The sequence below is a fragment of the Peromyscus eremicus genome, chromosome 5, assembly GCF_949786415.1.
Source record: "Peromyscus eremicus chromosome 5, PerEre_H2_v1, whole genome shotgun sequence".
Taxonomy (NCBI): domain Eukaryota; kingdom Metazoa; phylum Chordata; class Mammalia; order Rodentia; family Cricetidae; genus Peromyscus; species Peromyscus eremicus.
In genome coordinates, this window is record NC_081420.1 from 100,699,227 (window position 1) to 100,726,483 (window position 27,257).

At 45.6% G+C, this 27,257-nt stretch overlaps 1 protein-coding gene across 1 annotated transcript in view; it reads right to left on the bottom strand.

The window, feature by feature from the left end:
* The window catches only part of Wwp2 (WW domain containing E3 ubiquitin protein ligase 2), a 110,292-nt gene extending 86,302 nt beyond the window's left edge, over positions 1–23,990 (bottom strand). The window contains exon 1 of the mRNA XM_059264043.1: positions 23,756–23,990. Within this exon, the coding sequence (XP_059120026.1) occupies position 23,756 (1 nt within the window). The 5' untranslated portion in view covers positions 23,757–23,990. The remainder of the gene's footprint in view (positions 1–23,755) is intronic.
* Positions 23,991–27,257: the final 3,267 nt, after the last annotated feature.

Sequence of the window (27,257 nt, forward strand, 5' to 3'; positions counted from 1 at the left end):
CCTCCCAGAAGAGGGTATTGGATCCTCTAGAGCTAGAGTAATAGTTTGTAAGCTGCCCAATGTGGGTATTGGGAACTAAACCAGGGTCCTCTGGAAGAAAAGCAAGCATTCTTTTTTATTATGGTTATTAATTTTATGTATATGAGTATTGTGTCTATATATATATATATATATATATATATGTCTGTGCACCATGTGCATGCCTAGTGCCCACAGAGAGAAAAAATGGGGCATCAGGTTCCCTGAAACTAGAGCTAGAGATGGTTGTGAGCTGCCATGTGGGGGCTTGGAATTGAACCTGGATCCTCTGGAAGAGCAGCCAGTGCTTTTAATCACTAAGCTATCGCTCCAGTCCTGTAATTTTTTTTTTAAGGGAAAAAAAACCACATAGCTTTTATTAACAGTTACAGCCACTGGGAGTCTCAGAAAATAAGCTGGCTGATATCAGGAGCCTGCTCATGCTGCCAACAAGGAAAGAGACCAAAGCAGAACAGCTCTGAAGCTAGGTGCCCTGTAGTCAAACTCTGAACAAACCACTTTTCCAAAATGAAAGAAAGTCACAGCAACTGATTTTAGAGGGGACTTGGCTGTTCTCTCTATCCCCTCGTGTGTGTGTGTGTGTGTGTGTGTGTGTGTGTGTGTGTGTGTGTGTACGTACATATACACTCGCACACGTACTTATAACCCCAGTGATGGGGAGGCATGCACGTCGTATGAGGACAACTTTGTGGAGTCAGGTCTCTGCTTCCACCTGTATGTGGGTTCCAGGGTTCAAGTGCAGACCATCAGGCTTGCAGGCTGAGCATGTTTATTCATGAACCACCTCACGAGCCCTTGGCTATTTTTTATGCTTTAATATTTTTCACTGTGCTTCACTTTGTTCATTAGTTTTTAATTTTCCCCTAGGTCAGCATATTAAGACACAGAGTATCTGTAAATTTACAAAAACCACTTACCAAGAACACAACCTCACACACATACAGTTTGCAAAAGGTCCAAAGTGCATCAATTAAGCATGAGAGGGCTCTCTTACTCTTGTCTCCTAACTGCAAAGCCAGGACATGCTAGTGGCTGCAGGCTAACAATTCCTGACTGCAAAGAGCCAGTGCTGACTTGGGCTTTGACATGCTATCTGAATATGGTACATGTAGGGTGTGGAAGTTACTTTCCTTTGCCAACAAAAGGCAAACCACACAAAGTGGGGCTCTCAAGCCATGCCACAAGAACGCGATCCCATTACAAAATCCAGAGCTCTGGCATGGACGCTTCCACAGAAGTGTATGAAAGAACTTTCTAGCAGAGAGCCTTTTCTCATCCCTCTCTGACAGCATATGTACATGGTGCTGGAGAGGTGGCTTAGCAGTTCAGAGCACGTATTGCTCTTGCAGAACCCAGGTTCAATTCCTAGCATCTACATGGTGGCTCACAACCATCCACAATATACATCCCCCCTCCTGGACTCCTTAGACACCAGGCATTCATGTGGTGCACATCCATACAAGTAGTTCACACATATCTAATAAAATAAATAAATCTAAAACAAACATACATGCAGGTCCATATGTTTTTCCCCCAGTGCTGGGGATGGAACCTAGGACCTCCTGCCTAAGATGCTACAACACACTCTAACAATGAGCTATGTCCCCAGCCCTGTACACACAAAGCTTTCAAAAGGAAAAAGTTTTCTTTTTCATCCTAATTCAGAATTTACTTGGAAATCTGAAAAGAAAAAGAAGAGATGACACAAAAGAAGGGTAGTTTTAGGGTAGATCATGTTTGAGGCTTGAGTGCCTCAAGGCCGATGAAGAAGGGCTGGATTTAGCCTTAACAGACTGCTGGGTGGGGCCAGCCACCTTCTTCTTGCCTCCCCCTGCTCAAAATCCCACAGGCCCAGCAGGGGAGTGAGAATAAGTAGAGCATTCATCAGCAGGCTGGTGTTCATTCTACATGTAACTGTGAGAAGCTGTGTACAGAGAGACGGAACCAGGGGAAATTCCACAAGGGCAGAGTCAACAGTCTTTCCCAGCTCCCCATAATTCAGACACACACAGGCTGGCAGATCCCCAGACAAAAAGAGAGCACTCTTTCACATCCCCTTTGCAGCATAGGAAGCCAGGGGCTTCCTGGGTTTAGCGTTATGAGGTTTCTCTAGCTTCCAACTGTAGCCATGCCTAACAAATGAAGCTGTTCCTACCTCACTGAATCAGGCTGGAAACACTAGAATTCTTGTGAAGAATACAAGGTTGGTTCTGCTTCACCCCACCTTCCCTGGGCCTACAACAGTCAAGCCTTGGTGTGTCCTCCTGGGACAGACTCTAGCTTGGCCCTGAAGCCTCTTGTGTGCCACTGCTGGGAGTCCACCCTTCCTCACAACTAAGCACAGTTCGAGTCTGCAGAGGGTTTCATGAGCTCTTTTATAGAAAATGGACTCATTTTACAAAAGCAATATATAAATGTTTCTTTTGTTCTTGTTTTGAAACAGGGTTTCATGTAGAGCAGACTGGCCTAGGGATCTCAATGTAGCTGAGGATGATCTTGAACTTTTGATGAGTCCTCCAATACGCCCCAGTGTGTGTAGTCCTGGGGACAGACGCCAGGGCTTTGTGCATGCTAGGCAAGCACTACCGACTGAGCTACATCCGCAGCCCCTAGAGTTGTTCTTTTTCTCTTTCTTGTTCATTTCTTCAAGAAATAGTTGCTGGGCACTGTTGGACCCTGCTAGAAGCTTGCTTCTGCTGGACAAAGAAAGCACACACGGTCCCTGCCTCTAGGAAGCACCCAACTCCCCAGGAGAACACCAGTAACCAAATAACAAAGCAATGTAAAGTGGCCTCTGTGAGAAAGCTTCGTGATGGCATGTATTATGTCATGAGCAGCCTGCTTCTTGGCCTGTGAAAGCAAGATGACAGTCCAATTCAATGGTGACCTCAAGTTTCGCACAGCAGGTGATGGGGTTGGGGTGGGCATGAGGAAGATCATTCTATGTACAAAGGTCCTGGGCACAATGAGCTAGACACATTCAAGAAGCTTAGCAGAAGGGGCTGGAGAGATGGCTCAGTGGTTAAGAGCCCAGAGGACCCAGGTTCAATTTCCAGCACGTACATGGCAGCTCACAACTGTCTATAACTACAGTTCCAGGGGACCCAAAACCCTTACGTAGACACACACATGCAAAATACCAATGCACATAAAAAATAAACGAATAATTTTTTTAAAAAAGCCTAGCAGAGGTGAATGGGGCTGCAGCGGTATGTGATCCGAACGAGGCAAAGCGCTAGCCAGGGCCAAACGTGCAAAGCCTCGTGCCGGCCTCTTCACAGGCTTGGCTTGGTTTTCGTTTTCCACTATCTGAAGTACAACAGTGTGGTGGTACTCACTAATTTTTATTTTTTACATGACAAGATCAGCTTTGTGTTTTTAAAACTCGTTCTGTCTCCAGTTAGAAAACAAGCTAGAGGGAAGGAAAGGCAGAGACAGACAGACAGACAGACAGGCCACAGATGAAAAGGGACCAGGAAAGGATGCAGCTAAGAAAAAGAGATGAAGAAGAAAGGAGCTGGCCTCCTTGGACATGGCAGGACACAGCTGTGATCCCAGCACACGGGCAGAGGCACAATGACCAGGAGTTCAAGGCCATCCTCAGCTACTTAGTAAGTGTGGGCCCACTCTGAGCTACATGAAACCCTTTTTCAAAAGAAAAAAAAATGTAAGCAGAGGCTAGAGAGATGGCTCAGTAGTTAAGAACATATACTATTCTTCCAGAGGACCCAAGTCCAATTCCAAGCACTCACTTCAAGAAGTTCACAACTGTCTGTAACTCTGGCTCCAGGGGATCCAACACCCTCTTCTGGCCTCCTTCATGTGCACAAACTCGCACACAGACATACACACATAATTTATAAAGTAATAATAAAATAAAATAAATTTTAAAACTGGGCAAGCCTGCCAAGGTAAAGCCCAAGAGAACGGTCAAACAGATTAGAAAGTGGGGTTAGCGGGGGCGGGGAAGGGTCCCAAAGACCACCCCTAGGTCTCTCACTGACTTATAGTGGCTCTAGACCTTGGAATATGGAGTACTGAGACAGGGTCACTTCTCAGGAGGCGGTGAGGGCTCTGAGATACCCACAAGAACTATTGAGTCCTCAGAAATAAGAGAGTGGGGCTCAGGGCAGAGACGGAGGCTAGAAACGGAAATCTGTGGGTCACCTGCACAAGGTGGTCGTGGAGAGAAAGGGGGTCTACGTGGACATGTGAGCATGTGACCACTCCAGAGGATTGAGTGAGATGAAACTAGCATTTAATTGTCAAATGTCGTCACAAAGAACGGATGTGGGAATCAAAGGAGTCCTGGCAGGGCAGAAACCATGGTCTCCAAAGCAAGGAGAAGTTCCCCCTCCCCCACCCCACCTCCCGCCAATCCCCACACCCCCATCCCTGTCCAGAACTGCTCAGTCATTACAGCCATCCAGCTAACAAGGCACCAAACAGTTTCCCGAAGCAGAGGGTCCCCTTAAAACACAGCCGGCCTCTGTATTGGCAAATCTGACAGTCAAGCCACAGCACGTGTTACATTTTGATAGAGATTGGGAGAGATGAATACAGGCTGGGAAAGAAGGAAATCGAGGTCTTTAGAAGGAGCTGCTCCATCAGTTACTACAGCTGCCTCATTGGGCTCCTCTGCCCCAGGGAGAGAAAGTCCTCCTCACACCATTAATCTCCATGCAGCCTGGGCCAGCTTTCACAGATCATCCATCCCCATGCCCTCAGGGAACCTCAGCCATCACCCTTTCCTGCTGCCCAGGCAGGGCCAAAGCCGTGTTTATACACACAGAACTGAGACGGCTTGCACTGAACAAAACTCCTTTTAAAAGTTTGCAGCATAGCAAAAGCAGGAGACTGCCTAAAAAAAAAATTACTTTTATGGTTAAAATTCTGCTATTAAAACTGGGTTTTTAGAAATTACAATTTCATCTTTTGGATTTGTTTCATTAAAAGAGCCAGATGGTGGTGGCGCACACCTTTAACTACTCAGAGAAACCCTGTCCTGAAAAAAAAACAAAAAACAAAAACAAACAAAAAAAATTACAATTTCAAAAGCCTGAAACACTGTGCCCCATTCGGCTTTAGGTTAATGACTATAAAGGGTGTACATAACATGGAAACTCCACCAAAACATCAATATATATGTCTGTTTTTGTTTTTTGTTTTTCAAGACAGGGTCTCTCTGTGTAGCCTTGGCTGTCCTGGAACTCTGTAGATCAGGCTGGCCTCGAACTCAGAGATCCACCTGCCTCTGCCTTCCGAGTGCTGGGATCAAAGGCATGCAACATAGCCACCTGGCAAAATATTGATATTTAAAGAAAGAAATTTATAGAATGATTCTAATATTCCTGCCATGTGAAAACAAGGTCTCAGAGGTAAAGAAACAGTTCATATCCAACAATGGTCTTATTTCCTGTCACCAATGCAAGGCCACCATCCTAACAGCTCTAACACTCGTAGTGTGGCATGTGGGTGCCAGGCTAAGATGTCTGTGATGCAGGCCCAGGACACCCTGAGCTTTCTTCTTCATACCTACCCACATAGAAAAGCTTGTGCCATTAGTCAGCCCGGCTTCAGCTTCTTGTTTAGACCTGTAAGTCCAGGAGGACTGCAATGCATCCTGCCTCATTCATGGCTTCAACTCTACAGTCTAGCTCAGCTCTCAAAGGAAGGTGTCATGTGAATGCTAGACAACAAACTTCCCACCCTTCCATCTCTGGGTTAGCCTCATGAGTCTAAGAAAATGCCCTGTAAAGAAAAAGTAAGCTTCCTCCACACAAATCCAAGTCCAATGCTCAGGGCTTTCTTAGGCCTAAGAAAGAAATGAAGGAAAAAAACTTTTTCTTTTGTTTGAAACAGGATCTCACTATATAGCTCCGACTGGTTTGAAACTCACTAGGTAGACCAGGCTAGCCTCAAATGTATCTTCCCTCCTCTCGTTCCCACACCCTGGGAGAAACATCTTGACCACCTACTACAGGCAATAATTCAAAGGCCACTCTATACCTGCAGAAAGAGGAAAGGAGAAGCCACCCTGACTAACATTCAGCTCATCCATTGCAGAGGTGGAAAAGCCCACTGCCTCACAGATCACAGAGCAGTAGCCACCGGCGGCAGTGAGGCTCCCACCCAGGACAAGGACGCTCAACACAAGGCTTTTCTTCTTTCCTCAGCTGAGGCTCCACAAAGCAGCCTCTCAGCCAGCGACACTGAAAGCAGGTTTGTTTGGACATTCATTTGTGGGCTGTGTTTACTTTTCAAGATTCTTGGTTAAAAGGACTTTTCTTTCCAACAGCTCATGGTTGACACCAAAGCCACAGAACAGACCCAGCCTGGGAGTTGAGAGGATGGGGGTGAAATGCCACAGGGAGGGAGCTGCTTTTGGCTTCTTTGAGAATTCCTTGAGGTTCTGGCTTGGGCATGTCTGTCTGAGGTGCAGGAGGATGGACTATAACACACAGGGAGCTTTCAGAGACCATTCACAGTAGGTTTAGACCCCTGCTTGGCATCTGGTGCCAATCAAGAAAAGAGCGGACGCTGATGCCAATGCAATGTGATAGGGAGGGATGAAACACAGGCTTACACTGGAGCCGAGGGGGTGTGGGGGGTGTGGGGGGGGTTTGGTGGGGGTGTGGGGTGTGTGTGTGTGTGTGTGTGTGGGTGGGTGTGTATGTGTGGTGGGGGGTGTGGGTGTGGGTGTGTGTATGTGTGGTGGGGGTAAGCACAGGGTGGTCACAGCAAACAAGGGTGAACAAAACACAAAATGAATACCCCTAAGGATCTGACATTGGGGGAAGCAGAGTTTAAGACCAGCCTGGTCTACAGAGTGAGTTCCAGCCAGCCACGGGCTGTGTGCAGTGAGACCTTGTCTCAAAATAAAAACAATGAAATCACTTGGGTTGCACACTTTTTGTTTTCTGTTGTTGGTTTTCATTAGTTAATTTTTTTATGTGTGTGAGTGTTTTGTTTCACGTATGTCAATGCACACATGCATGCCTGGTATCTGCACGGGCCAGAGAAGGGTGTTGGAACCCCTGGACTGGAGTTACAGATGGTTGTTAGCCTATATATGGGTGCTAGGAATTGAACCTGGGTTCTCTGAGAAAGCAACTTGTACTCTTAACCACTAAGTCATCTCTCCAGCCCCTCATTTTTTGTTTTTGTTTTTGGTTTCTTAAGCTAAGGTCTCACAAGGTAGTCCCTGTCTGGCTTGGGACTCACTGTGTAGACCAGCTGATCTTGAACCTTGTGGTGTCTCCTGAGTGCTACAATAACAAGTGTGTGCTACACTCCAGCTGAGCTGTACGATTTTTTTACATTTCAAGGTGCTGAGTAGGAATAAACACTGTTTTGTACTGTCATAAGGAAAGACCCAGACTACAAACCATAGATGCACAGGAGGAATTCAAAGCTCTGAATGGCCGAATGGCCTCATGAAAGGAAGGGTGCAAGAGGACACGGGACTAAGAACCTGGAGCACCTTAGTGTCTCAAGACTGGCAAGAAGGAGAATTAGCAAAAGTCACTGAGTAGGAGCGACCAGAGACAGAACTGGCAAAGCATGTCTACCAAACAGAGTGACACAGACAGTGTCACGGAGGAACAATGTGTGTGTCCACTTGTGAGACAAGTGAGTGGTGGAAGTCACTGGCAACTGCTGTACAAGAGACTGCAGCAGAATAACGATGACAGGAATCTAACTAGAGGCCCTGAGGAAAAAAGGCAGGGCTGGGGATGCAGCTCAAGACCCTGGGTGCCACCCCCAGCACAATACACATAAAGACAGAGAGGAAAGGAAGAAGAGGTGGCATTGAACACTTACCCCACCCAGCACTTGGGGGATAGAGGCAAGACCGTCAGGAACTGAAGGTCTATAAAGCTATATAACAGCTCTGAAGTCAACCTGGGCCACATGAGGCCCTCACAGACACCAAAAATAAAATCACTTTTGCCTACCACACTAGCTAATGTTAAAAAACTGACAATAAGCCAGGCAGCGGTGGCGCACGCCTTTAATCCCAGCACTCGGGAGGCAGAGCCAGCCTGGTCTACAGAGTGAGATTCAGGTCAGGACAGGCACCAAAACTACACAGAGAAACCCTGTCTTGAAAAACCAAAAAAAAAAAAAAAAAAAAACCCTGACAATATCTTAAGTCACACGACAACAGACAAATGTACACACTCATAAGTGAGCATATGAATTAACCAGGTCTGACAGCAGACCCTGGTGGCTGACAACAAGAGACATGAACCGCGCGGGCCTTTGATCCAGCAGTCACATGCCTAGGGATTTATGTCCCCCTCCCTCCCCCCAAAAAATGATAGGAGTACAAAGCTATCTTTGGGAGAATTTAAGACCACAACAAAAATCCATAAAGGCCATGGTTAAACCGAGGGTGCATGCGTACAGGACAAAACAAAAGCAAAAAGCCCTAAACTAGGTATGGAGACCCACACCTGAAATCTCATCACTCAAGGGGCAGAGACAGAAAATCCCTGCAACTTTGAGGCCGATCTGGTCTACACAGGAAACTCCTGACCAGACAGGGCTATATAGTGAGACCCAATCTCAAACACACACACACACACACACACACACACACACACATGCCTACACATAATGAAATCATACTCCAGCTTTTGAATCTGCTCCCTTTTCCTGGACAGTGAGATGTAGTACAGTCTACTCCTCTCTGCAGATGCTGAGTGGGGAAGGTGAACACAACTCCAAGCAGCAAACTGTAACTTTTAAATTTTAATTTAAATTTTAAACTGTGATTTTTAAGCTTCTGTGCTATCATGCTCAATGAGTTTGGGGCATTAAATTAAACTTCAGCTTAGGAGATTTTAGTTAGAGAGGGGTTTATCCAGGCATTATCTCTTAAAAGTAACTATGTATGAATATATCTACATCTACAGTTTCTAGATATCTAGATAATAGAAACAGAGAATTCAAAACAATGTCTAACACATATCAAGCATTCACAAATATGAAATAATCAAAAGATAAATAAATACTTTTTTTGGGGGGTTGAAGACAGGGTTTCTCTATGCAACAGTCTTGGAACTCACTCTGTAGACCAGACTGGCCTTGAACTCACAGAGATCCACCTGGCTCTGCCTCCCAAGTGCTGGGATTAAAGGCATGCGCCAACACTGCCCAATTAATACTTTTAATTTAAAAGCCCATATTGCTTTTTAACCTTTAATTTTTTTTTCATTTTATGTGTATGCGTGTTTTGCTCGTGTGGTACATATGTGCACTGCACACATGCCTGGTGTCCGTGGAGGACAGAAAAAGGCATGAGAGCGCCTAGAACTGGAGTTACAGATGGTTTTGAACTGTCACATGGGTGCTGAGAACCGAACTTGGATCCTCTGAAAGAACAGCAAACTCCTTTAACCACTGACCCATCACTCTAGGCCCTGGGTTTTGTTTTTGTTTTTTTGTTTTGTTTTGTTTTGTTTTGTTTTTTTGAGCTGAGGATCAAACCCAGGGCCTTGTGCTTGCTAGGCAAGCGCTCTACCACTGAGCTAAATCCCCAACCCCGTTTTTTATTTTTTAAGTTTTGCAAAATCCACACAGAACATGAATTTTATACTCCATATAATTTATGGACATGAGGACTATTAATAATACTCAATCCCATGAGCAAGACAAAACGTCAGGAATCTAGTGTTGCTGGGAAGTTGCCATGGGTTGGAAAACTTGGTCCCAGTGGTTTACCAGGTTCACACACATAACTGGCTGTGCAGGACTGGTTCAGCAGCCTCTACCAGGAGGCCTGCTCAAGCACTATGGCTCACGGCCCTGTCCATGCACTGCCTCTCCCAGCTCACAGCACCGTACACACTCCCTTCCACTCCCTTGACTGCCTGCTTGTCAGATAAAGAACTGAACGGTTTTGCAAATTTAAATTTAAAACTGTAATTGAACAACCACCCCCCTCTTCACCATTTCCCCCTCTTCTCTCTCTGAATCAGCCTTTAAGGTTCAGGAGTTTTACTTCCCTTTGAGTTGAAAGTGGGGAAAACAGCAGTCTGTGTACTTTATAATAAAGGCACACACTGTCTGTCAGGCGCCAGGGCCCACCCACCACAAGCCTCCATCCTCGGGAGCCTGGGAGGGGCCTGAGCCCTTGACTGGCCAGTCTGTTCTCCGGAGGTAAAGCCTGGTGACAAACTTCTGCTTATAAGATGTTTAAATAAACAAGGAGCTGTTTGCTTTCTTTTTTTCTGATCTTAGAAACACACACAGGGGAAAGAAAAGAGCTACACATAAATGAGCAAGAGCGGGAAGCTTCTGAAAGCTCACTTCACACTCACAGCAGGATGAGTGTGGCAAGTCGCAAGTAGAAGCAAGGGAATGAATGAACTTATAGATGAGGCTGAGAGCCGGGCTTCTCCTACGGAAAGGAGGAGTGATAGAAGAAACTGTGGGTTTCATCTGGAATTAGAGGGTCCATTCAGTGTTAATTTATGGTGTTTAATACAGAGGTACATAGATATTTGCTTATCTGTGTGCACGAATGATGTGTGCATGTGACTGTGTGTGCATGCACATACGCACACACAGAAACCCTATCAGAGAGTTGGGGAGACCGTTCAGTGGGTCAAAGTGCTTGCCACTCAGTGTGACCTAAGTTCAAACCCCCAGAACCCACATAAGCCAGACATGGAGCACAAACATCAGCAATCTCACCACTCCTATGGAGAGAGGGATCCCAGAAACTGGTGGGCCTGCTAACCTGGTATTTGCAGCAAAATAACAGACCCCACTTCACATAAGGTGGAAGGTAAGGACAGACACCTAAGGTTGTCATCTGACCCCATATGCACACTGGCATGCTTACACCAATGCCTGTGCCTGAGTGCACGTGTACACACACACACACACACACACACACACACACACACACACACAGAGGAATTTTTTTTTATTTTGTTTGAAACAGAGTTCACTATGTTGCCCTCACTGACCTGAAACTCATTATGTAGACCAGGCTAACATCAAATTCAGAGAGCTCCACCTATCTCGGCCCTCCTAAGTTCTGGAAGTAGAGGTGTGCACCACCACACTAGCTAATTTTTTAAGACTATTTATTATTTAAGGAATAATAAACTTTATTATTTAATCCATCAAAACCAAGCATCACAGCATAGGCTTTTACCCTTAGCTGCTTGGGAGTCAGAAGTTCAAGCCCTACCTGGGCTGTAACGCAAATCCAAGGCCAGCTTGGCAACTTAAACAGGATCTTGTTCCAAATGACAAACATAAAAAAGAGCTGGGCTGCCAGGCGGTGGAGGCACACACCTTTAATCCCAGCACTCGGGAGGCAGAGGCAGGCAGATCTCTGAGTTCAAGGCTAGCCTGTCCTACAGAGCAAGTTCCAGGACAGCCAGGGCTACAAAGAGAAACCTTGTCTCAAAAAATCAAAAAAGTCAAAAGAAAAGAAAGCTGAAGAGCCGAAGAGTTCCTAAGAACACTGAAGAGGATCTGTCAGAGGGCACTGACCCTCCCTCCGCCTGACAAAAACCCTGGGAACCCCCAGGATCCAGAAAGGAACAGCATAGCTAGGGCTCCGTGCTGTGGGATGTATGGCAAATGTGTTGCTAATTAATCAATAAAACACTGATTGGCCGTTGGCTAGGCAGGAAGTATAGGCGGGGCAAGGAGGAGAATAAAGCTGGGAAGTGGAAGGCTGAGTCAGAGAGACACTGCCAGCCGCCGATGAGGAACAGCATGTGAAGATGCTGGTAAGCCACGAGCCATGTGGCAAGGTATAGATTAATGGAAATGGGTTAATTTAAGCTATAGGAACAGTTAGCAAGAAGCCTGCCACGGCCATACAGTTTGAAACCAATATAAGTCTCTGTGTTTGCTTGGTCGGGTTTGAGCGGCTGTGGGACTGGCGGGTGAGAGAGATTTGCCTTGACTGTGGGCCAGGCAGGAAAACTCCAGCTACAAATGGTGTCCAACGTGGTGGCAAGAGTTTCCACCTAAAAACTGAGAAAAAAGATTCTAAAATGGAGCTAAAAACAGCTTCCTAATTGTCTCTCTCAAATGAGCGGCAGCTGCTGGTTTCAGCTACTGGTGGGTTCCTGGCGTGCGTGCTCAACCTGCAGTATGGCGGGAATCAGGCCTCTACAAGTGGCACATTAAGCTGCATGGTGGATTTAGACTTTGACAGTACAAAACAAAAAAAGAGGTTTCTGGACTACATGCTGCTTGGATAAAAGCATAGACCCATGATAGCTCCCAGAGCTGGTGGTAAACGTAGCCATGTTGTGAAGCTGAGGTGGGCGGAGCCAGCAGCCACAGCTGCTGCAGTTTAAAGCAATAGATTCACAATAAGACAGATTCAGGTGTAATAGTTTACAATGTGTGTAAAAATGTACGTAGGCTTGAAAAAGAAAGAAAAAGGAATATATACAGTTATATAAAGAAATAGTTTTTAAAAATAAAGTCATTAAAGAGACAGTAAAGGTAGTATAAAAAATAAGCCACGTAAAAATGGATATTACACAGAGAATCTGGATTGTGTTGTCTTTGGGATTTTTAACTGCAGAAAAACATTTGATTGTAAAAGCTGTTGAGTTAAACCAATATGCATATTTTAAAGATATCTTGACTTCAAAATTTGGATATAAGGATATGTTACTTTGGAAAGGAGTCTCTGCTTTTGTTCCCACAGAAAGCCAAAGGCTATGGATTTGTTCCAGATTAAGATACATCAGGTTTGACCAGCCAAGACCCCCTGAAGGTCTCCGATGACACCATGGCCCAGATGATCCAACATCCAGAATGGTTTGAAGGCATCTGGCTCAGACGATACAGCCTCATGGACTATTCCATAATTCTAAAATTTTCTTTGTTTCCCCATAAGATACAGCGCCCCCTTCCAGCAGGAAGTAGTAAGAGAAGCTACGCCCAAATTCCCAAATTATATGTAATTTTACTTTAAGGTTAAAACCTTCCTTTTTGGAAAAAAAAAAAGGGGGAAGTGCTGTGGGATGTATGGCAAATGTGTTGCTAATTAATCAATAAAACACTGATTGGCCGTTGGCTAGGCAGGAAGTATAGGCGGGGCAAGGAGGAGAATAAAGCTGGGAAGTGGAAGGCTGAGTCAGAGAGACACTGCCAGCCGCCACCATGACAACCAGCATGTGAAGATGCCGGTAAGCTACGAGCCATGTGGCAAGGTATAGATTAATGGAAATGGATTAATTTAAGCTGTAAGAACAGTTAGCAAGAAGCCTGCCACGGCCATACAGTTTGTAAGCAATATAAGTCTCTGTGTTTACTTGGTTGGGTCTGAGGGATTGTGGGGCTGGCGGGTGACAGAGATTTGTCCTGACTGTGGGCCAGGCAGGAAAACTTAAGCTTCACAAATGAGTCTGTCAGATACACTAAGCCTATAGGCTGAAGATGATGCCCCAACACTGCGGAGAAACCTCAGATGATTGTCCAGGCAGCTGGCTGTTTCTGTCAACTCACAAGTTTTTGGAATTTGCTTGCATATACTTCCTGTTTTTATTTTTTTTGTTAGCTAATACTATTTCCTTCTTGGGTCTCTGAGGGAGTTGAAGATTAGTTAGTTATAGTTGACGATTAATTAGGATAGAAAGTGAATTAGATACAATAGAATAGATAATGGAATTATTTTCTCTGAATTTGTCAAATACAAATGAACTAGACATTGTTTAGGTATTTATTACTTGTATATATTGTATATAGTTATTGTACTTTTGTATATAGTTTTTCTTATGATAGTTATAAGCTTTTTCTTTTTTCCTTTTTATTAAAATAGAAAAGGGGAAATATGGTGATATTTTATTTGTATTAAAATGTTATTTGTATGTTAATAAATAAAGTTGCCCGGGGGTCAGAGCTATTAGCAAGCCATAGGAAAGCAGGGCAGTGGTGGTGTATACTTGTAATCCCAGCACTTGGTATGCAGAGCTGGGTAAGTCTCTGTGTGTTCAGGGATACAGCCATTATTGGACACACATGCCTTTAATCTCAATACCAAGCAAGGAAAACCTGGAGGCCTATACAAACAGGCCGTGACGAGGCGGTCATGTGGTTGGGTTTACAACCAATGAGAAGGCAGAACAGGAACACTATATAAAGACATTAACACAGGGGTAGTGAGTTCGGAGAGGTAGGACCACTGCAGGAGGAAGGGTAAGGTTTTAGCTCTTAGCTCTGACCTCTTGGCTTTCTTCTTTGCATTGGTTCTGTGTCTCTTATTTAATAAGAAGGTTGGTTGCATCTACAGCTCCGCCCCAGACAAACGCACGGAGGGACAAGCCTACTGCACACGGGCTCTAAGTCAGTACCTGACACCACTTTCACATCTAGGTAGCTCTAATGGGTCTCAAAATGGAGCTTAGAGCCAACCAGACTACCGAGTATCACCCCCAGTTTCTGAGTCTTCGGTTTGCCTGACCCGAGAATTTACATTTTTTTATAAGTTGAGCATGGTGGTACACACCTACCATCCCAGCACCTGGGATGATAAGTCAAAAGGATCATACAAACTCCAGGCCAACCCAGGCTACACAGTGAGTTCAAAGCCAGCCTAAACTATAAAGTAAAGCATGTTTTAAAAAAAAAAAACAAGAACTGGCCTGGACCTAGTACTATATACCTGTAATCCCACCCTGTGGTAAGCAGGGACAGGAAAATCAAGTTTAAGACTACCATGGGCTGCATGAGACTTTGTCAGAACAAAACAAAACAAACAAGCAAGGGCTGGGACCGAGCTCAGTCAGAGTGCCTGCCTGACACGTCCAACACCCTAGATTAATCCTCAGCATGGGAATGCAGCAGGCGCTACGGAGCCAATGCCATTTCTTTCCTGGGATTTATTTATCTGCTCATTTATTGAGACAGAGAACTTGCTATGAAGCCAAGGATGTCACCAGGCTACTTTATGGGGTGCTAGGAATTAAACCCAAGTGTTAGGTAAACACTCTAACATACATGTGTGTGTGTGTGTGTGTGTGTGTGTGTGTGTGTGTGTGTGTGTATCTCAGATTTTATATGTAGGAGTGTTTTGCCTGCAATTTATGTCTGTGCACCACGCGCATGCAGTGTCCATGGAGCCCAGAAAGGGGTGACAGATCCTCTGGAATTACAGTTACAGATGGTTGTCAGTCACCATATAGGTGCTGAGAACCGAACCCAGGTCCTCTAAAGGAGCAGCCAGTGCTCTTAACCACCGAGCCACCTCTCCAGCTCCGCCTTTTCTGATTTTACTTTATTTTTTTAATTTTTTTTATTTTTTTTGTTTTTTTCGAGACAGGGTTTCTCTGTGCAGCTTTGCGCCTTTCCTGGAACTCACTTGGTAGCCCAGGCTGGCCTCGAACTCACAGAGATCCACCTGGCTCTGCCTCCCGAGTGCTGGGATTAAAGGCGTGCGCCACCACCGCCTGGCTGCCTTTTCTGATTTTAAAGAAATTATCTTCATTACAGGGTAAATTTTAGTGATTCTGGAGTGAGTTTGTGTTTTATTTGTCTTATTGAGCTAGGCTCTATTGTGTAGCCCTGGCTGGCCTAGAACTTACTCTGTAGACCAACCTGGCCTCAAACTTGAAGTGATCCTCCTGCCTCTGCCTCCACAGTGCTGCAATTACAGGCAAGTGCTACCACACCTGGCCCAAGATTACATAAAAATAAAAACAAGCGGTGGGAACACATCAAAAGGACAGTGACAGGGCCATCACAATGGGCCGGCAGGGAAAGTGTTTGCCACACAAGCCTGACAACCTGGAGTTCAGTCCCTGGGACCCAAAGATGCAAGAAGCAAACCAACTCCCATGAGTTGTCTGCTGATCTGCACACACGCTCTTGTGTGCACACATACACTTACAAACATACACACAATAAAAACAAATAAATGTGGATGGAGGTGCACGCTAGGGCTATAGCTCGGTGTTGGAAGCTTGCCTAGGGTTCTATCTCCAGTACTAGACAAAAAGAAAGGAAGAGAGGGGGGAAGGGACAGAGGGAGGCAGGTTAGAAAAAAAAACAAAATGTAAGCCAAGTGTAAACCCATCCCTGTGATAGCTGGCACACTATCATCATCATATATTACATATAGGAAATAACCCATATATTACATATAGGAAATAACTTTAACCCGGGTTAAAGCACAAGAATCAGTTCAAGTCGTCCTCAACTCCATAACAAGTTTGAGGACAGCCTGGGCTACATGAGTCCCTAGCTCAAGAAAAACAAAACAAAAGGTGTTGAGGATTTGGCTCAGGGCTTGCTTTCTGAAGTGCTGGGATCAGTCCCCAGCGCTGTGGGGAATCAATATGTAACCTCGAAAGCAAGCTTCTAGACTAGAGCTATCCTTAGGAGCCAGAGTAGCACTCTGGGCAGGTCCTTCTGCAGCCATAACCAGGGCACTGTCCCTGTAGAAGGTCGGCAAAGCTGACCACACAGAACCACAGGTCTTGAGGAAACCCTTCATCACAGCATCCCTCAAGGGAAGGCATGAAACAGCTGAGTCCCAGTCAACTTGCAAGTCCACTCAGGGAAAACAGGGAGTGAGAGGAAGAATTAACTGATCTACGGAGCAAAGGAAGACCAGGTAGGACAACCACTGCTCAGAAGGTCCTTTCCTGACCTATTACAAAAAGACCAGGCCAGAAGGTAAGTGTGACCCACTTACTTTCCATAGCTGCAGTCATACTAAGACACTGCTCTGCAAGCATCTCCAGGCCACACCTCCAACGTGAGAGCTGCTGACAAGGACTGCACTGGGAAGCCACGTTCTCCAAAGCTGTGGCATCAGTCAGAGCTCTCCTCAGACAACCTTGGGACTGTCTCCCATTCAGGCAAGAAGGTCTCCACATGTGGAAACAGGTTTCCCATCTCTGGCAACCACACTTCTTCATCTTTGGGAAGCACGGTTCAGTGAGGACAGTCACTGAGCTCTGCCGTATGCGGGCACTATTGTTAGCAAGCATTTAATCCAGGCAAAGAAGAGCACGTGGGGGCTAAAGTCCAATGTCACAGAGCTGATGGAACTGGAAGTCAGTCCAGTCAGTCCAGCTCCAGGGTCTACATATTAGATAGGGACAGGTCACTTCTCCATATAATGTATGCCAGAAGAGCCTTGTTCAAAGAGAAAGCTTTATGAAATGTGATCAGAATATCATGTAGACAGACCATGCTACTGTTGTCCAAGAGGACTTGTTTCTCTAAGAAAAGGCAGCCTGCTGCCCTGTTATGACCCACATTTCCTGTCGGATTCTCGTCGGATGGGCTCACTGCCCACCCAGCCACACACAATGTGCTACAGCTCACGCCAGAACAAGCAATGGCAGCAAGAGATGAAGCCAGTGCCTAGCACGCACGAGACCCTGGGTTCAATCCAGCATCACGGAAAAAGGAGAGAGGAAGGCTGGGGGGGGGGGGGGAGAACCACAGGAGGGGAAGAGAGGGTTGGAGATGTAACTCGGTGGTGGCATATTTACCTAGCATGTAAAAGAGGCCCTGAGTCAATCTCTAGTAATGAGGCAAGGGAAAAAAGTTAAAATAGAACAGTTTAAATGGGGGGGTGGGAACTTAAGTAAAATGCTGTTTAAAATCTTTATACTAATAAACAGTAAGAGTTCATGAATTGATTTTTCTCAGAAAAAAAAAGAATTAACAAAACTGACTCAAGATGAACCAGGGCAGTTGAATAAACCAATAATTATGGGGAGTGGGGTGTGGACTAAAGAAGTCATCAAAGAATTATTCAAATGACGATGCCAGGCCTGGTCGGTTTCGTGTCTGGGCTCTTTCCTGCACTCATGGAACAGATAATTCCCATGCTGCAGTCTGTTCCCAAAGTTGGAAAGTGCTTCCACTCACTTTAGAAACTTCGTTAGCCTTAAAGCCAGGCACTGGGAGCTCATGGAGGCCGAGACGGGGGACTGCTGCAATTCTAAGACCAGCCTGGGGTATATGATAAGTTGGGCCTTGATGTGAGACCCTGTCTTTAAAAAATTTAATAACAATAATTTTAAAAATCGCTTAGTTTTTAAAGCTGACAAAAACAGAAGACCAAAACTACAGATGCCACTAACAATACTGATGAGAAATTCCTCAGCTGACTCCAAGTAAGTGAATTTAACCAAAATTTCCAGGAATAATCTACCCTGAGCACTTAAATACCATCTAGAAAGTTTATACAATAAGCTAAAGAAGAAAAGTCACAGCCCGGTGTTGTAGCTGGCTGGCTCTCTCTCTCTCTCTCTCTCTCTCTCTATATATATATATATATATATATATATATATATATATATATATATATAAACTGAAGCAGACGGGGCCCCGGCGACAGCCCATTGGTTAAGAACAGCCCATGCTCTGGAGAGGACTAGAGTTGGCTTTTCAGTACTCACGTCAGGCAGCTACAACTTCCTGTAACTCTAGCTCCTGAGGATCAAATGCCGTCTTCTGGCCTCTGAGAGCACCCCACACAAGTGCACATACACGCACAGAGACACATAGTACACATAAATATACACATATAGCACACATAAATAAAACAATTTATTTCCTTTTATTTTTGTGTTTTATATAATTTCCTATAACGTAGGCTGCCCTTGAACTCCTGATCCTCCTGCCTCCACCTCCTGAATGCTGAGATTACAGGTGTACATCACCACACCCAGCTAACAAAAAATGGTAATAATTATTATATAAAACAAAAAATTTTCGAAGCACTAGGCCAGTGGTTCTCAACCTGTGGGCCGTGACCCCTTGGGGGCTGAAGGACCCTTTCACAGGGTCGCATATCAGATATCCTGCATACCAGATATTTACACTACAGTTCATAACAGCAGCAAAAATACAGTTATGAATATCAACAAAATAACATGCCTGGGGGTCAGCACAACATGAGGAACTGAATTAAAGGGTTGCAGCATTAGGAAGGTTGAGAACCACTGCTCTAGGACAATTTTATCAAAATTTAAGAGAAAAAGGTCAGGGCAAGCAAGTCTCAAATCTTGGCAGCGGCCAGAAGGAGGGCGTCAGAGAAGAGCAAAGCCACGCCTTGTGAGTGAGGGTCTGAGAAAGCTGTCATGCTCAACAAGAGGCTGTCAGGGAGCTGCATGGAAGGGAAGCGGAAGCTTCCGAGAAAGAGGAAAAGTCCACTGGACTGAAAAAAGCAGGCGCAGGCCTCTGGAGAGTGAAAGAAAGAGATAAAAAGAAAAAAATGAGTGATACTTTTCTGACTTAGAACTTAAAAAAAAAAAAAAAAAGGCGGCCGTGCAGCGGAAAGAGAGACGGCGGCCGTGCAGTGGAAAGAGACACGGCGGCCGTGCAGTGGAAAGAGACACGGCGGCCGTGCAGTGGAAAGAAAGAGACGGCGGCCGTGCAGTGGAAAGAGACGGCGGCCTTGCGGACGGAGGCTGCACAGTAACAGTTGCAAAAACGAAACAGACCCTTTCTCAATAAGCAAATAAGTAAACAAATAAATAAAATCCACTGCATGCTACAGTACAACAGAAACCAGCAACCCAGCCATTGCTGATGCGCACATTAACTGATAAAACTTTTTGGCAACATATGTCCATAATCTTGAAAATGTTTAAAGTTAGCCAACTCATGGTCAGTAACTTATTCTGAGTAAATTTTCAAGCACGAGCAGGGAGACTCACAAACCTGTGAGATACCATGGCTGTTCTGCCCGCCAAACACTGAAAAATATTCAAATGTTTAACCTTAACTTTCATACAGCCGCATAACAGAGCAATCAAAATTTAGATTTTAGAAAAAGAATTAAAGATATAGTAATACCTTTTATGAGGCAATAGATATGGGAACAGTAGAGAAGCCCTTCAAAACTGAAGACTAAGGCCAGAGATGGAGCTGAACTGTAGAGCATTCCCAGGCATGCAAGGAGCCTGGAATCAATCTCCAGCACCTTTATAAACCAAACAGAATTTCCCACCACCAGCAAGCAAGTCCAAAAGAACTGAAAGCAGACCAGATGTGCAGGCTCACACCCGTAAGTCCAGGACTTAGGAGACTAGGGCAGGAAGACTGTCATGAATTCAAGGCCAGCCTGGGCTACAGAATGAGTCTCTGTCACATAAAAACCAAAACGGTCTTTTGAAAGGTTTATTTAATCTCGAGTGTTCTGCCTGCACATGTGCACGTACACCCCATGCACGCCTGGTGGCAGCAGAGGCCAGAAGAAGGATCCCCAGGAACTGTAACAACAGTTGTTAGCCGCCATGTGAGTGCTGGGAACCCAATGCCGGTTCTATGAAAGAACGGCAAGGGCTCTGAACTGCTGAGCCATCTCTCCAGCCGCTGAAACACTGAAGAGGACGAATACAGAGGGCTGGAGAGACGGATGACTCCGCAGTTAATAAGGCGCACTGCTCCTGCAGAGGAACTGAGTTCAGTTCCCAGCAGTCACAACCGCCTGTAACTCAAGCTCCAAGGGATCTGAGACCACGTTCTGGTTTCTACAGGCACCTGCACTCACGTGCACACATTCCTACACACAGACATACACGTTCCTAAAAAATCTAAACGAGGATAAATACCACGTCTCCACTCACATACGGTACCCACAGTCAAAGACAGAAAGAGAACTGTGGCTGCTAGAGAGACTGCGGGGTCGATTAGTGAGGAGAGTCTGGGTTTTACAGGGTGCACAGGGTTCTGGGGACAGACGGCAGAGATGGCTGCCAATGGGAAAGCACCTGACAGCAAGAACCAGGGCTAAAGGGTTAGGATGGGAAATTTTGTTAGATACATTGTATCACAATTGTTAGATACATTGTATCACAATTAAAAAGAAATAAAGCCGGAGGCGATGGCTCAGCAGTTAAGAGCACTCACTGCCCTTCCAGAGGACTCGGGTTCAGTTCCCAGCACCCACAGGGCAGCTCACAACTGCGTGTAACTCCAGTTTTAGGTGATCAAATGCCTTCTTCAGATCTCTGCAAGCTCCTGCATGCACATGGAGCACATATATACACTCGAGCACACACCCATACAATAAATCAATTTTTTAAAAAGGAATTAGGAGGCAGAGGAAATCAAGAGTTTGAGGTCAGCCTGGGCTTCCTAGGGAGGCCACATTTCAGAAAAGCGATACATAAATACACGCTGACACATCTTAGAGTTAAAAGCATGATGCAAAGCATACAGAACAATGTGTTCCTGTTTGCCCCGAATTTGAATTCCCTGAACTGGAGTTACAGACAGCTGCAAATGCCATGTGGGTGCTGGGAACTGAACCCAGGTCCTCTGGAAGGACAACAAATGCTCTTAACCACTGAGCCATCCCTCCAACCCCATAATCATAAGCTGAAGCATGGGGTTAGCAAGATGGCTCAGTGAGTAAAAATGCTTGCCAGACAAGCCAAAAGCACTTGCTATACAGGCTTGAAAACCTGAGTTCAATCCCAGGTGAAGTTAGAAATAGAGAAGCAACTCCACAAAGCTGTCCTCTAACTTCTACACATGCATTGTGGAATGGGCTCATGCGCGTGCGCGTGCACACACAGCCAATAAATAAGAAGCACTATAAAAATGAAGTATGCTGTTGTCCTTATGAGTGTAACTCAGCGGTAGAGCACCTACCCAAAGTACCTAGTTCTATGCCAGCACCACAAAAATAAAATCAAGCCAAAGTGTGCTGCCTGTACAAACGAAAAAGGAAAGGAAAGGTCACTTGTATTGGTACTACACTTCTTTTTCTTTTTGTTTTTCAAGAAAAGGTTTCTCTGTGCAGCCCTGGCTGTCCTAAAACTCACTCTGTAAGACAAACTTGACCTCTAACTCAGAGATCTGCCTGCCTCTGCCTCCTAAGTGCTGGAAATAAGGCATGCGCTACTACCGCCTGGCTGGCACTACACGTTCCCTAAAGATTTGTAGATTTTTAAAAATGTTTAATTATGTGTATGTTGTATATGTCCATGTGAGCACAGATAAGGAGGCCAGAAGGAGGTATAGAGCTGAATTACAGGCAATTGTAAGCTGCCCAACAGAAGCACCAGGAACTGAATTCAGGTCTCCTGAAAGAGCAATCTGAGCCTTTAACCCTGAGTCATCTCCCCAGCCCCCATTTTGTTTTTAAAGCATATGTAAGCAGGACACACACATACTCAGCACTAGAAGTCAAAGGACAACGTGTGGAAATCTGTTCTCTCCTTCCACCATCTGGGTTCCGGGGACTGCACTCAGGTTCTCAGACCTGGCAACAAGTACCTCTAACCTGCTGAGACATCCTTCTAGCCCTGGAGCTACATCTTAATGTGAGAATGTCCACAAGTCTATTTTCACCAGTATAATAACTATAACCTTTAAATCACAAAAAGCAGACTAAGGATTGGAAAAATAAAGGCCAAATTGGAAGCCAGGCAAGGTATACTGCGGCCTATTGCTCTTAACACTTGAGAGGTAGAGGCAGGGGGATCAGAAATTCAAGGGCATCCTCTGCTACACAAGAGTGTGAGATTAGCCTGGACTACATGAAATTCCTTATCAAAAACAAGGGTGGGGAGGCCTGGGGGTGTGTCTCAGCTGGCAGAGCACTCGCTACAGTCGTGAAGACCTACACTAAATCCCCAGCACTCACACAGAAACCAGGCACTGTGCACATGCCTATAATGCTGCCCTAGGCAGGCAGAGACAAGAGGATCTCAGGGGCTTGCTGGACAGCCAGCCTAACTTTGGTGAGCTCCAGATCTCAGTGAAAGGCTGTCACAAAAAACAGGGTTGACGGTGCCTGAGAAATGACTCTTGTGATTGACCTCTGGCCACCACATGTATGCGTATAAATGAGCACACATACACATGCACACACACATAGAAAATGTCAACTCAAATGACAAAACAATCAAAACAGAGACATACGCCCCTGGTCCTAAACCATCTTCACTATGTTGAGAAGTGTCCAGCAGAAAGGAACAGAGCACAGAAGGAACCAAGGTCTCCCAAGCAAGAAGGATGGACCCCGAAGAACAAGACTCAACTGTTGTTGCAGTTGCCTTCCCTAAACCTCAACACACACACACCCGCCCCCATGTCTCACTTAGGCTAAGTCCACTTCCAAAAACTATTTCTCGACAGTAGGCATCAAGAGAAAAAGGAGCCTTTCTTTCTACAGCATTTGGCTGCCACATATGGTAGTACTCTGAATAGAGGCTTTATGAGGGAGGGTCCCCAGCCGGGTCCCCAGCCCAAAGGCGTGGGTTAGGCCACTGGCCACAAACAACAAGGAACAGACCTGAGGATTTATATGTCCGGGCAGCAGAGGCACACTCGATAATTCAGATGGAGCTGCTGTCACATCCCAACAGCCAGTAAGACCTACTGAGCATCTAGGAGACCCAGGCACCATCTGTAACCCTATCCCAAACACAGAACTCACACATATGCACACAGCTCCTTTGTTCTGTTCCAGAGCTCAGAGGAGAGAAGCAATGATTTCAGCTGGAGGTACTTGACAGCTTTATTCAACATATCACATGTCTCCTGAGTGAGAAAGAGGTCAAAGGAGAGCCTCCATCCCTGAGGAAGAATTAGGGGACACAGCCTCGCACCCAACAGCCCCTGGACCAAGCACGCTAAAGCTTGCCTTCCTCAAACTCCGTAAGTGGTCTCTAAGGGGCAGAGACACTATGGTCAACCCCAGGACTGGCTGCTACGTCCTCCCTGAGCAGAGATGAATCATACATACTTCTGCCGCCATTATTCTTCAGGACATTGGAGAGGTTGACAGAGGCAGTTCCTAGTAGTTCATTCCTTAAGGTATGACAGCTCCAGACCTTCAGATCTAAATGACTCTGGGCTGTGACATTCCTGGAAAACAAATAAGTGACTCATTACCGCCCCGAAGATGAGCCAGTCACCCCTTTAACATGAAACAAACCGCTATAAGCTACATTGCTAACATCTTGCAGGGGACAAAACAGGAAAACAGTCACATACACAGCTCACACACTGACCTGTAACCCCCTAGCTAATAATGAGTGCTCTGTGAGCTCAATGAGATACAAACACCCAGAGAGGCGCACCATGGGGGCCAAGGGCAGCAGCGTCTGCTGCCCCCAGTCTTCTCTCCACCCCTGCCTCCTACATTCTAAAAGCGATGCCCTTACAGAACGATGATTTCATTCCAGAGGAGCTCGGAGCTCCCGATGCGCTTCCCAGTCTTCTTGGTCTCGCTGGGGAGTCCATCTACCGCCACCTCCACGTAGGAGTTGATTCTCGGCTGGCGGTTGTGTACCTTGGGCTTTGCTGACACCACTGGAAGGGACAGAAAGGAAAAGCAGATGAGTCAAAGAACCCCTAGGTGCCCCCGGCTCTTTCCAGTTACTTCCTTTTAAAAGATCTTTTGTTTTGCTTTGCTTTGTCTCTTAAGAAAGTACTTTTGAAGAATTCCATGGTAACAGTTCAGTCAGGACACTGTTTGCTGTGGATGCCTGAGAACCTCATTTCTATCCCCAGTACCCATGCAGAAGGCCAGGTGAGACATGGCAGTATTGTTTGTAATCCCACAGACAGGCAGATCCCCTGGGGTCAACTGTCAGCCAGGCTGGCCTAATTGGCAAGTCCCAGGTTCTGGCAAGAGATTCTGTCTCAAATAACAAAGTGGACAGTGCCTGAGTAATGACACCCAAGGTTGTCCTCCAACCTCCACATGCATGTGCACACACACACACACACACACACACACACACACGAAATGTTTAAAATAAGAAACAAAAAAGAGCATAAACAAAACAAAGAAGAAAAAAAGGAGTATGGACATATAAATAGTTTGAAATATAAAGGGAAAAAAATCACTCCTAACCTAAAAACACACAAGACAGAAAAGTGCTTTGACCAGTACCCCCAAATCAACTTTTAATTGACTGTCACAAAATCCACTGCATGGCTGTGTTAACATTTTACATGGTTGAGAAGTCTGCTTGCAGCTCCTCCTCGCTCTGGGACAGTCAGCATGAATGCAGCTGGCAGGCATCAAATGCAGTTCCTCAGAGCGGCTGCTGCAGGGGTTCCTCTGGGGTTCCTCTGGAAGCCCCTACAGACCCCCTGTGGTGTTCTGAGTGTCCCCATTTGGCCACACTGCGAAGTTGGGTGCTGGTTTTCCCCTCTTTGCAAACCACATAGTTTTTTTTAAAATAGTCTAAAGATGATCACTAAGATCCAACCAACATCACTACAGACACTGCAATGCATCCATCATCGAACTGAAGCCTCACAATAAACTCCCGACGCAGGAATGTACCATCACCCTAGCTGTGCCCAGGAGGAAACAGGCTTGAAAAGAGAGGTCACTAAGGCTGGGTATGGGGACACATACCTGCAATCTCAGCTATTGGAAGAAGCAGCAGGACTGCTGCAAGTTCAAGGCTGGCCTGGTCTACGTGGGGAGTTCCAGGATAGACAGGGCTACTCTCAAAAAACAAAACAAAAACGCCAGGCAAAGTCACTCATGCCTATAATCCCACTGACTTGAGAGGCTGAAATAAGAGCATCGTGTTGAGTTCAAAAGTCTACCTGGGCTACAGAGTGAGGTCTAGCTCAGCCTGGGTCAGAGTATATATGTTAGGGGCCAGTGGGTGGAGGGAGGTCACTTTTCCAGTTACATAAAGAGGGAGCTATGAGCCAGAATGTGCCCCCAGCAGTCTGACTCCACCCAAGCTGTATGCCACTCCTGGGCTTTGCTTATCCCCTCTACCACTTTTCTTCGGTAGCAGTACGCCTGAACACACTCCATGACGGTCAGCGATCTGTATCTCTTGTACTGTTCACAGTCTTCATGAGAATCAATCTCAGTTAATCTCTCAGTCCCCCACCCTCTGTCTCTCTGTCTGTCCTCTCTCTCTCTCTTTCCTCTCTCATTTTGGTTTGCTTTTGTTTGTTTCTGGTTTTAAATAGCATCTTGCTGTGTAGCCCAGACTGACGTGAACTTACTCTGCAGCTGAAAATGGCCTGTCTTCCGAGTACTGAGATTACAGATGCACACCATGCCCAGCACACAGCAGCCCTTGTGATAGTCACTTGTCACCAACAGACTAGTGACAACACAGAACATAAAGCCAACAAATATCATATCCCATAGGCACATATCCTACAGCATTCATGACTCACGCTGGAGACTCCAGGCTGATCAGAGGATGACTGATGTTCCTCACCCACGAGGACAAGACTAACCTCCTCTGAGGGCCCTTCTATTGAGAGTAAGCTAAGCTCCTTCCCAGACCCCTCAGGGAGGTGAGAATCCTGCAAACATCTACAACTTGACAAAGGTCACAGCCACCCCCAGGGTTGTTTGAAGCAGTAACTACTCCAAACCCAAAAGCAACAGTAAAGAGGATGTAAGAAACAAAACAAAACAAAAAACTGGGGGCTAAGACTCAAGCAATAGGGATGGGGCTGAAAATAAAGGTTCTCTCTGACTTAAGGCCTAAAGCTGAACACGTACTGCTTTACACATACACCAAGGCTATCTGAGGCCACCTGGTGGTAAGACAGGAGAACTGCATACCTTAACTTTTAAAAACAGGAACAAGTTTTAATCAGTCCTGGACAATCTCTTTAAAATCAAGTTCCTGCCAGGTGTGGTGGCATACACTATTAGTCCCAGCACTCAGGAGACAGAGCCAGGTGGATTTCTGTAAGTTCAAGGCCAGTCTGGTCTACACAGTGAGTTCCAGACCAAACCAACCAGGCTATTAAACCCTGACTCAAAGAAGAGGGCTAGAGAGATGGCTCAGTGCTTGTGAGCACTTACTGCTCTGGCAAATGACCTGAATCCAGTCCCCAGCACCCACACAGCAGCTCGCTCACAACCATCTGTAACTCCAGTTTTAAAGAAATGATGCGGTGTTCCAGTCTCCACAGATACTAGACACACATGTAGAAAACATACATATATACAGACAAACACTCATACTCATAAAATAAAAATAACTAAATCTTGGGGGTGGGGGAAGTCCAAACCTTTCACTTCATAGTTGAGCCATCTAAGATTCAAGGAGGTGAATTAACTTATCTAAAATCAGAATTAGTAGAAGGCAGGGCTGAGGCTAGTCCCAAATCTTCCCCTAAGTCAATTCTCTCAGCTCTACCAGGACAGGATTTTTTGTTGTTGTTCTATTTTGGTTTTTATCCTCTAGCTCTTTTTTCCCTGTTTGTTTGTTTGTTTGTTTGTGTGTTTGTGTGTTTGTGTG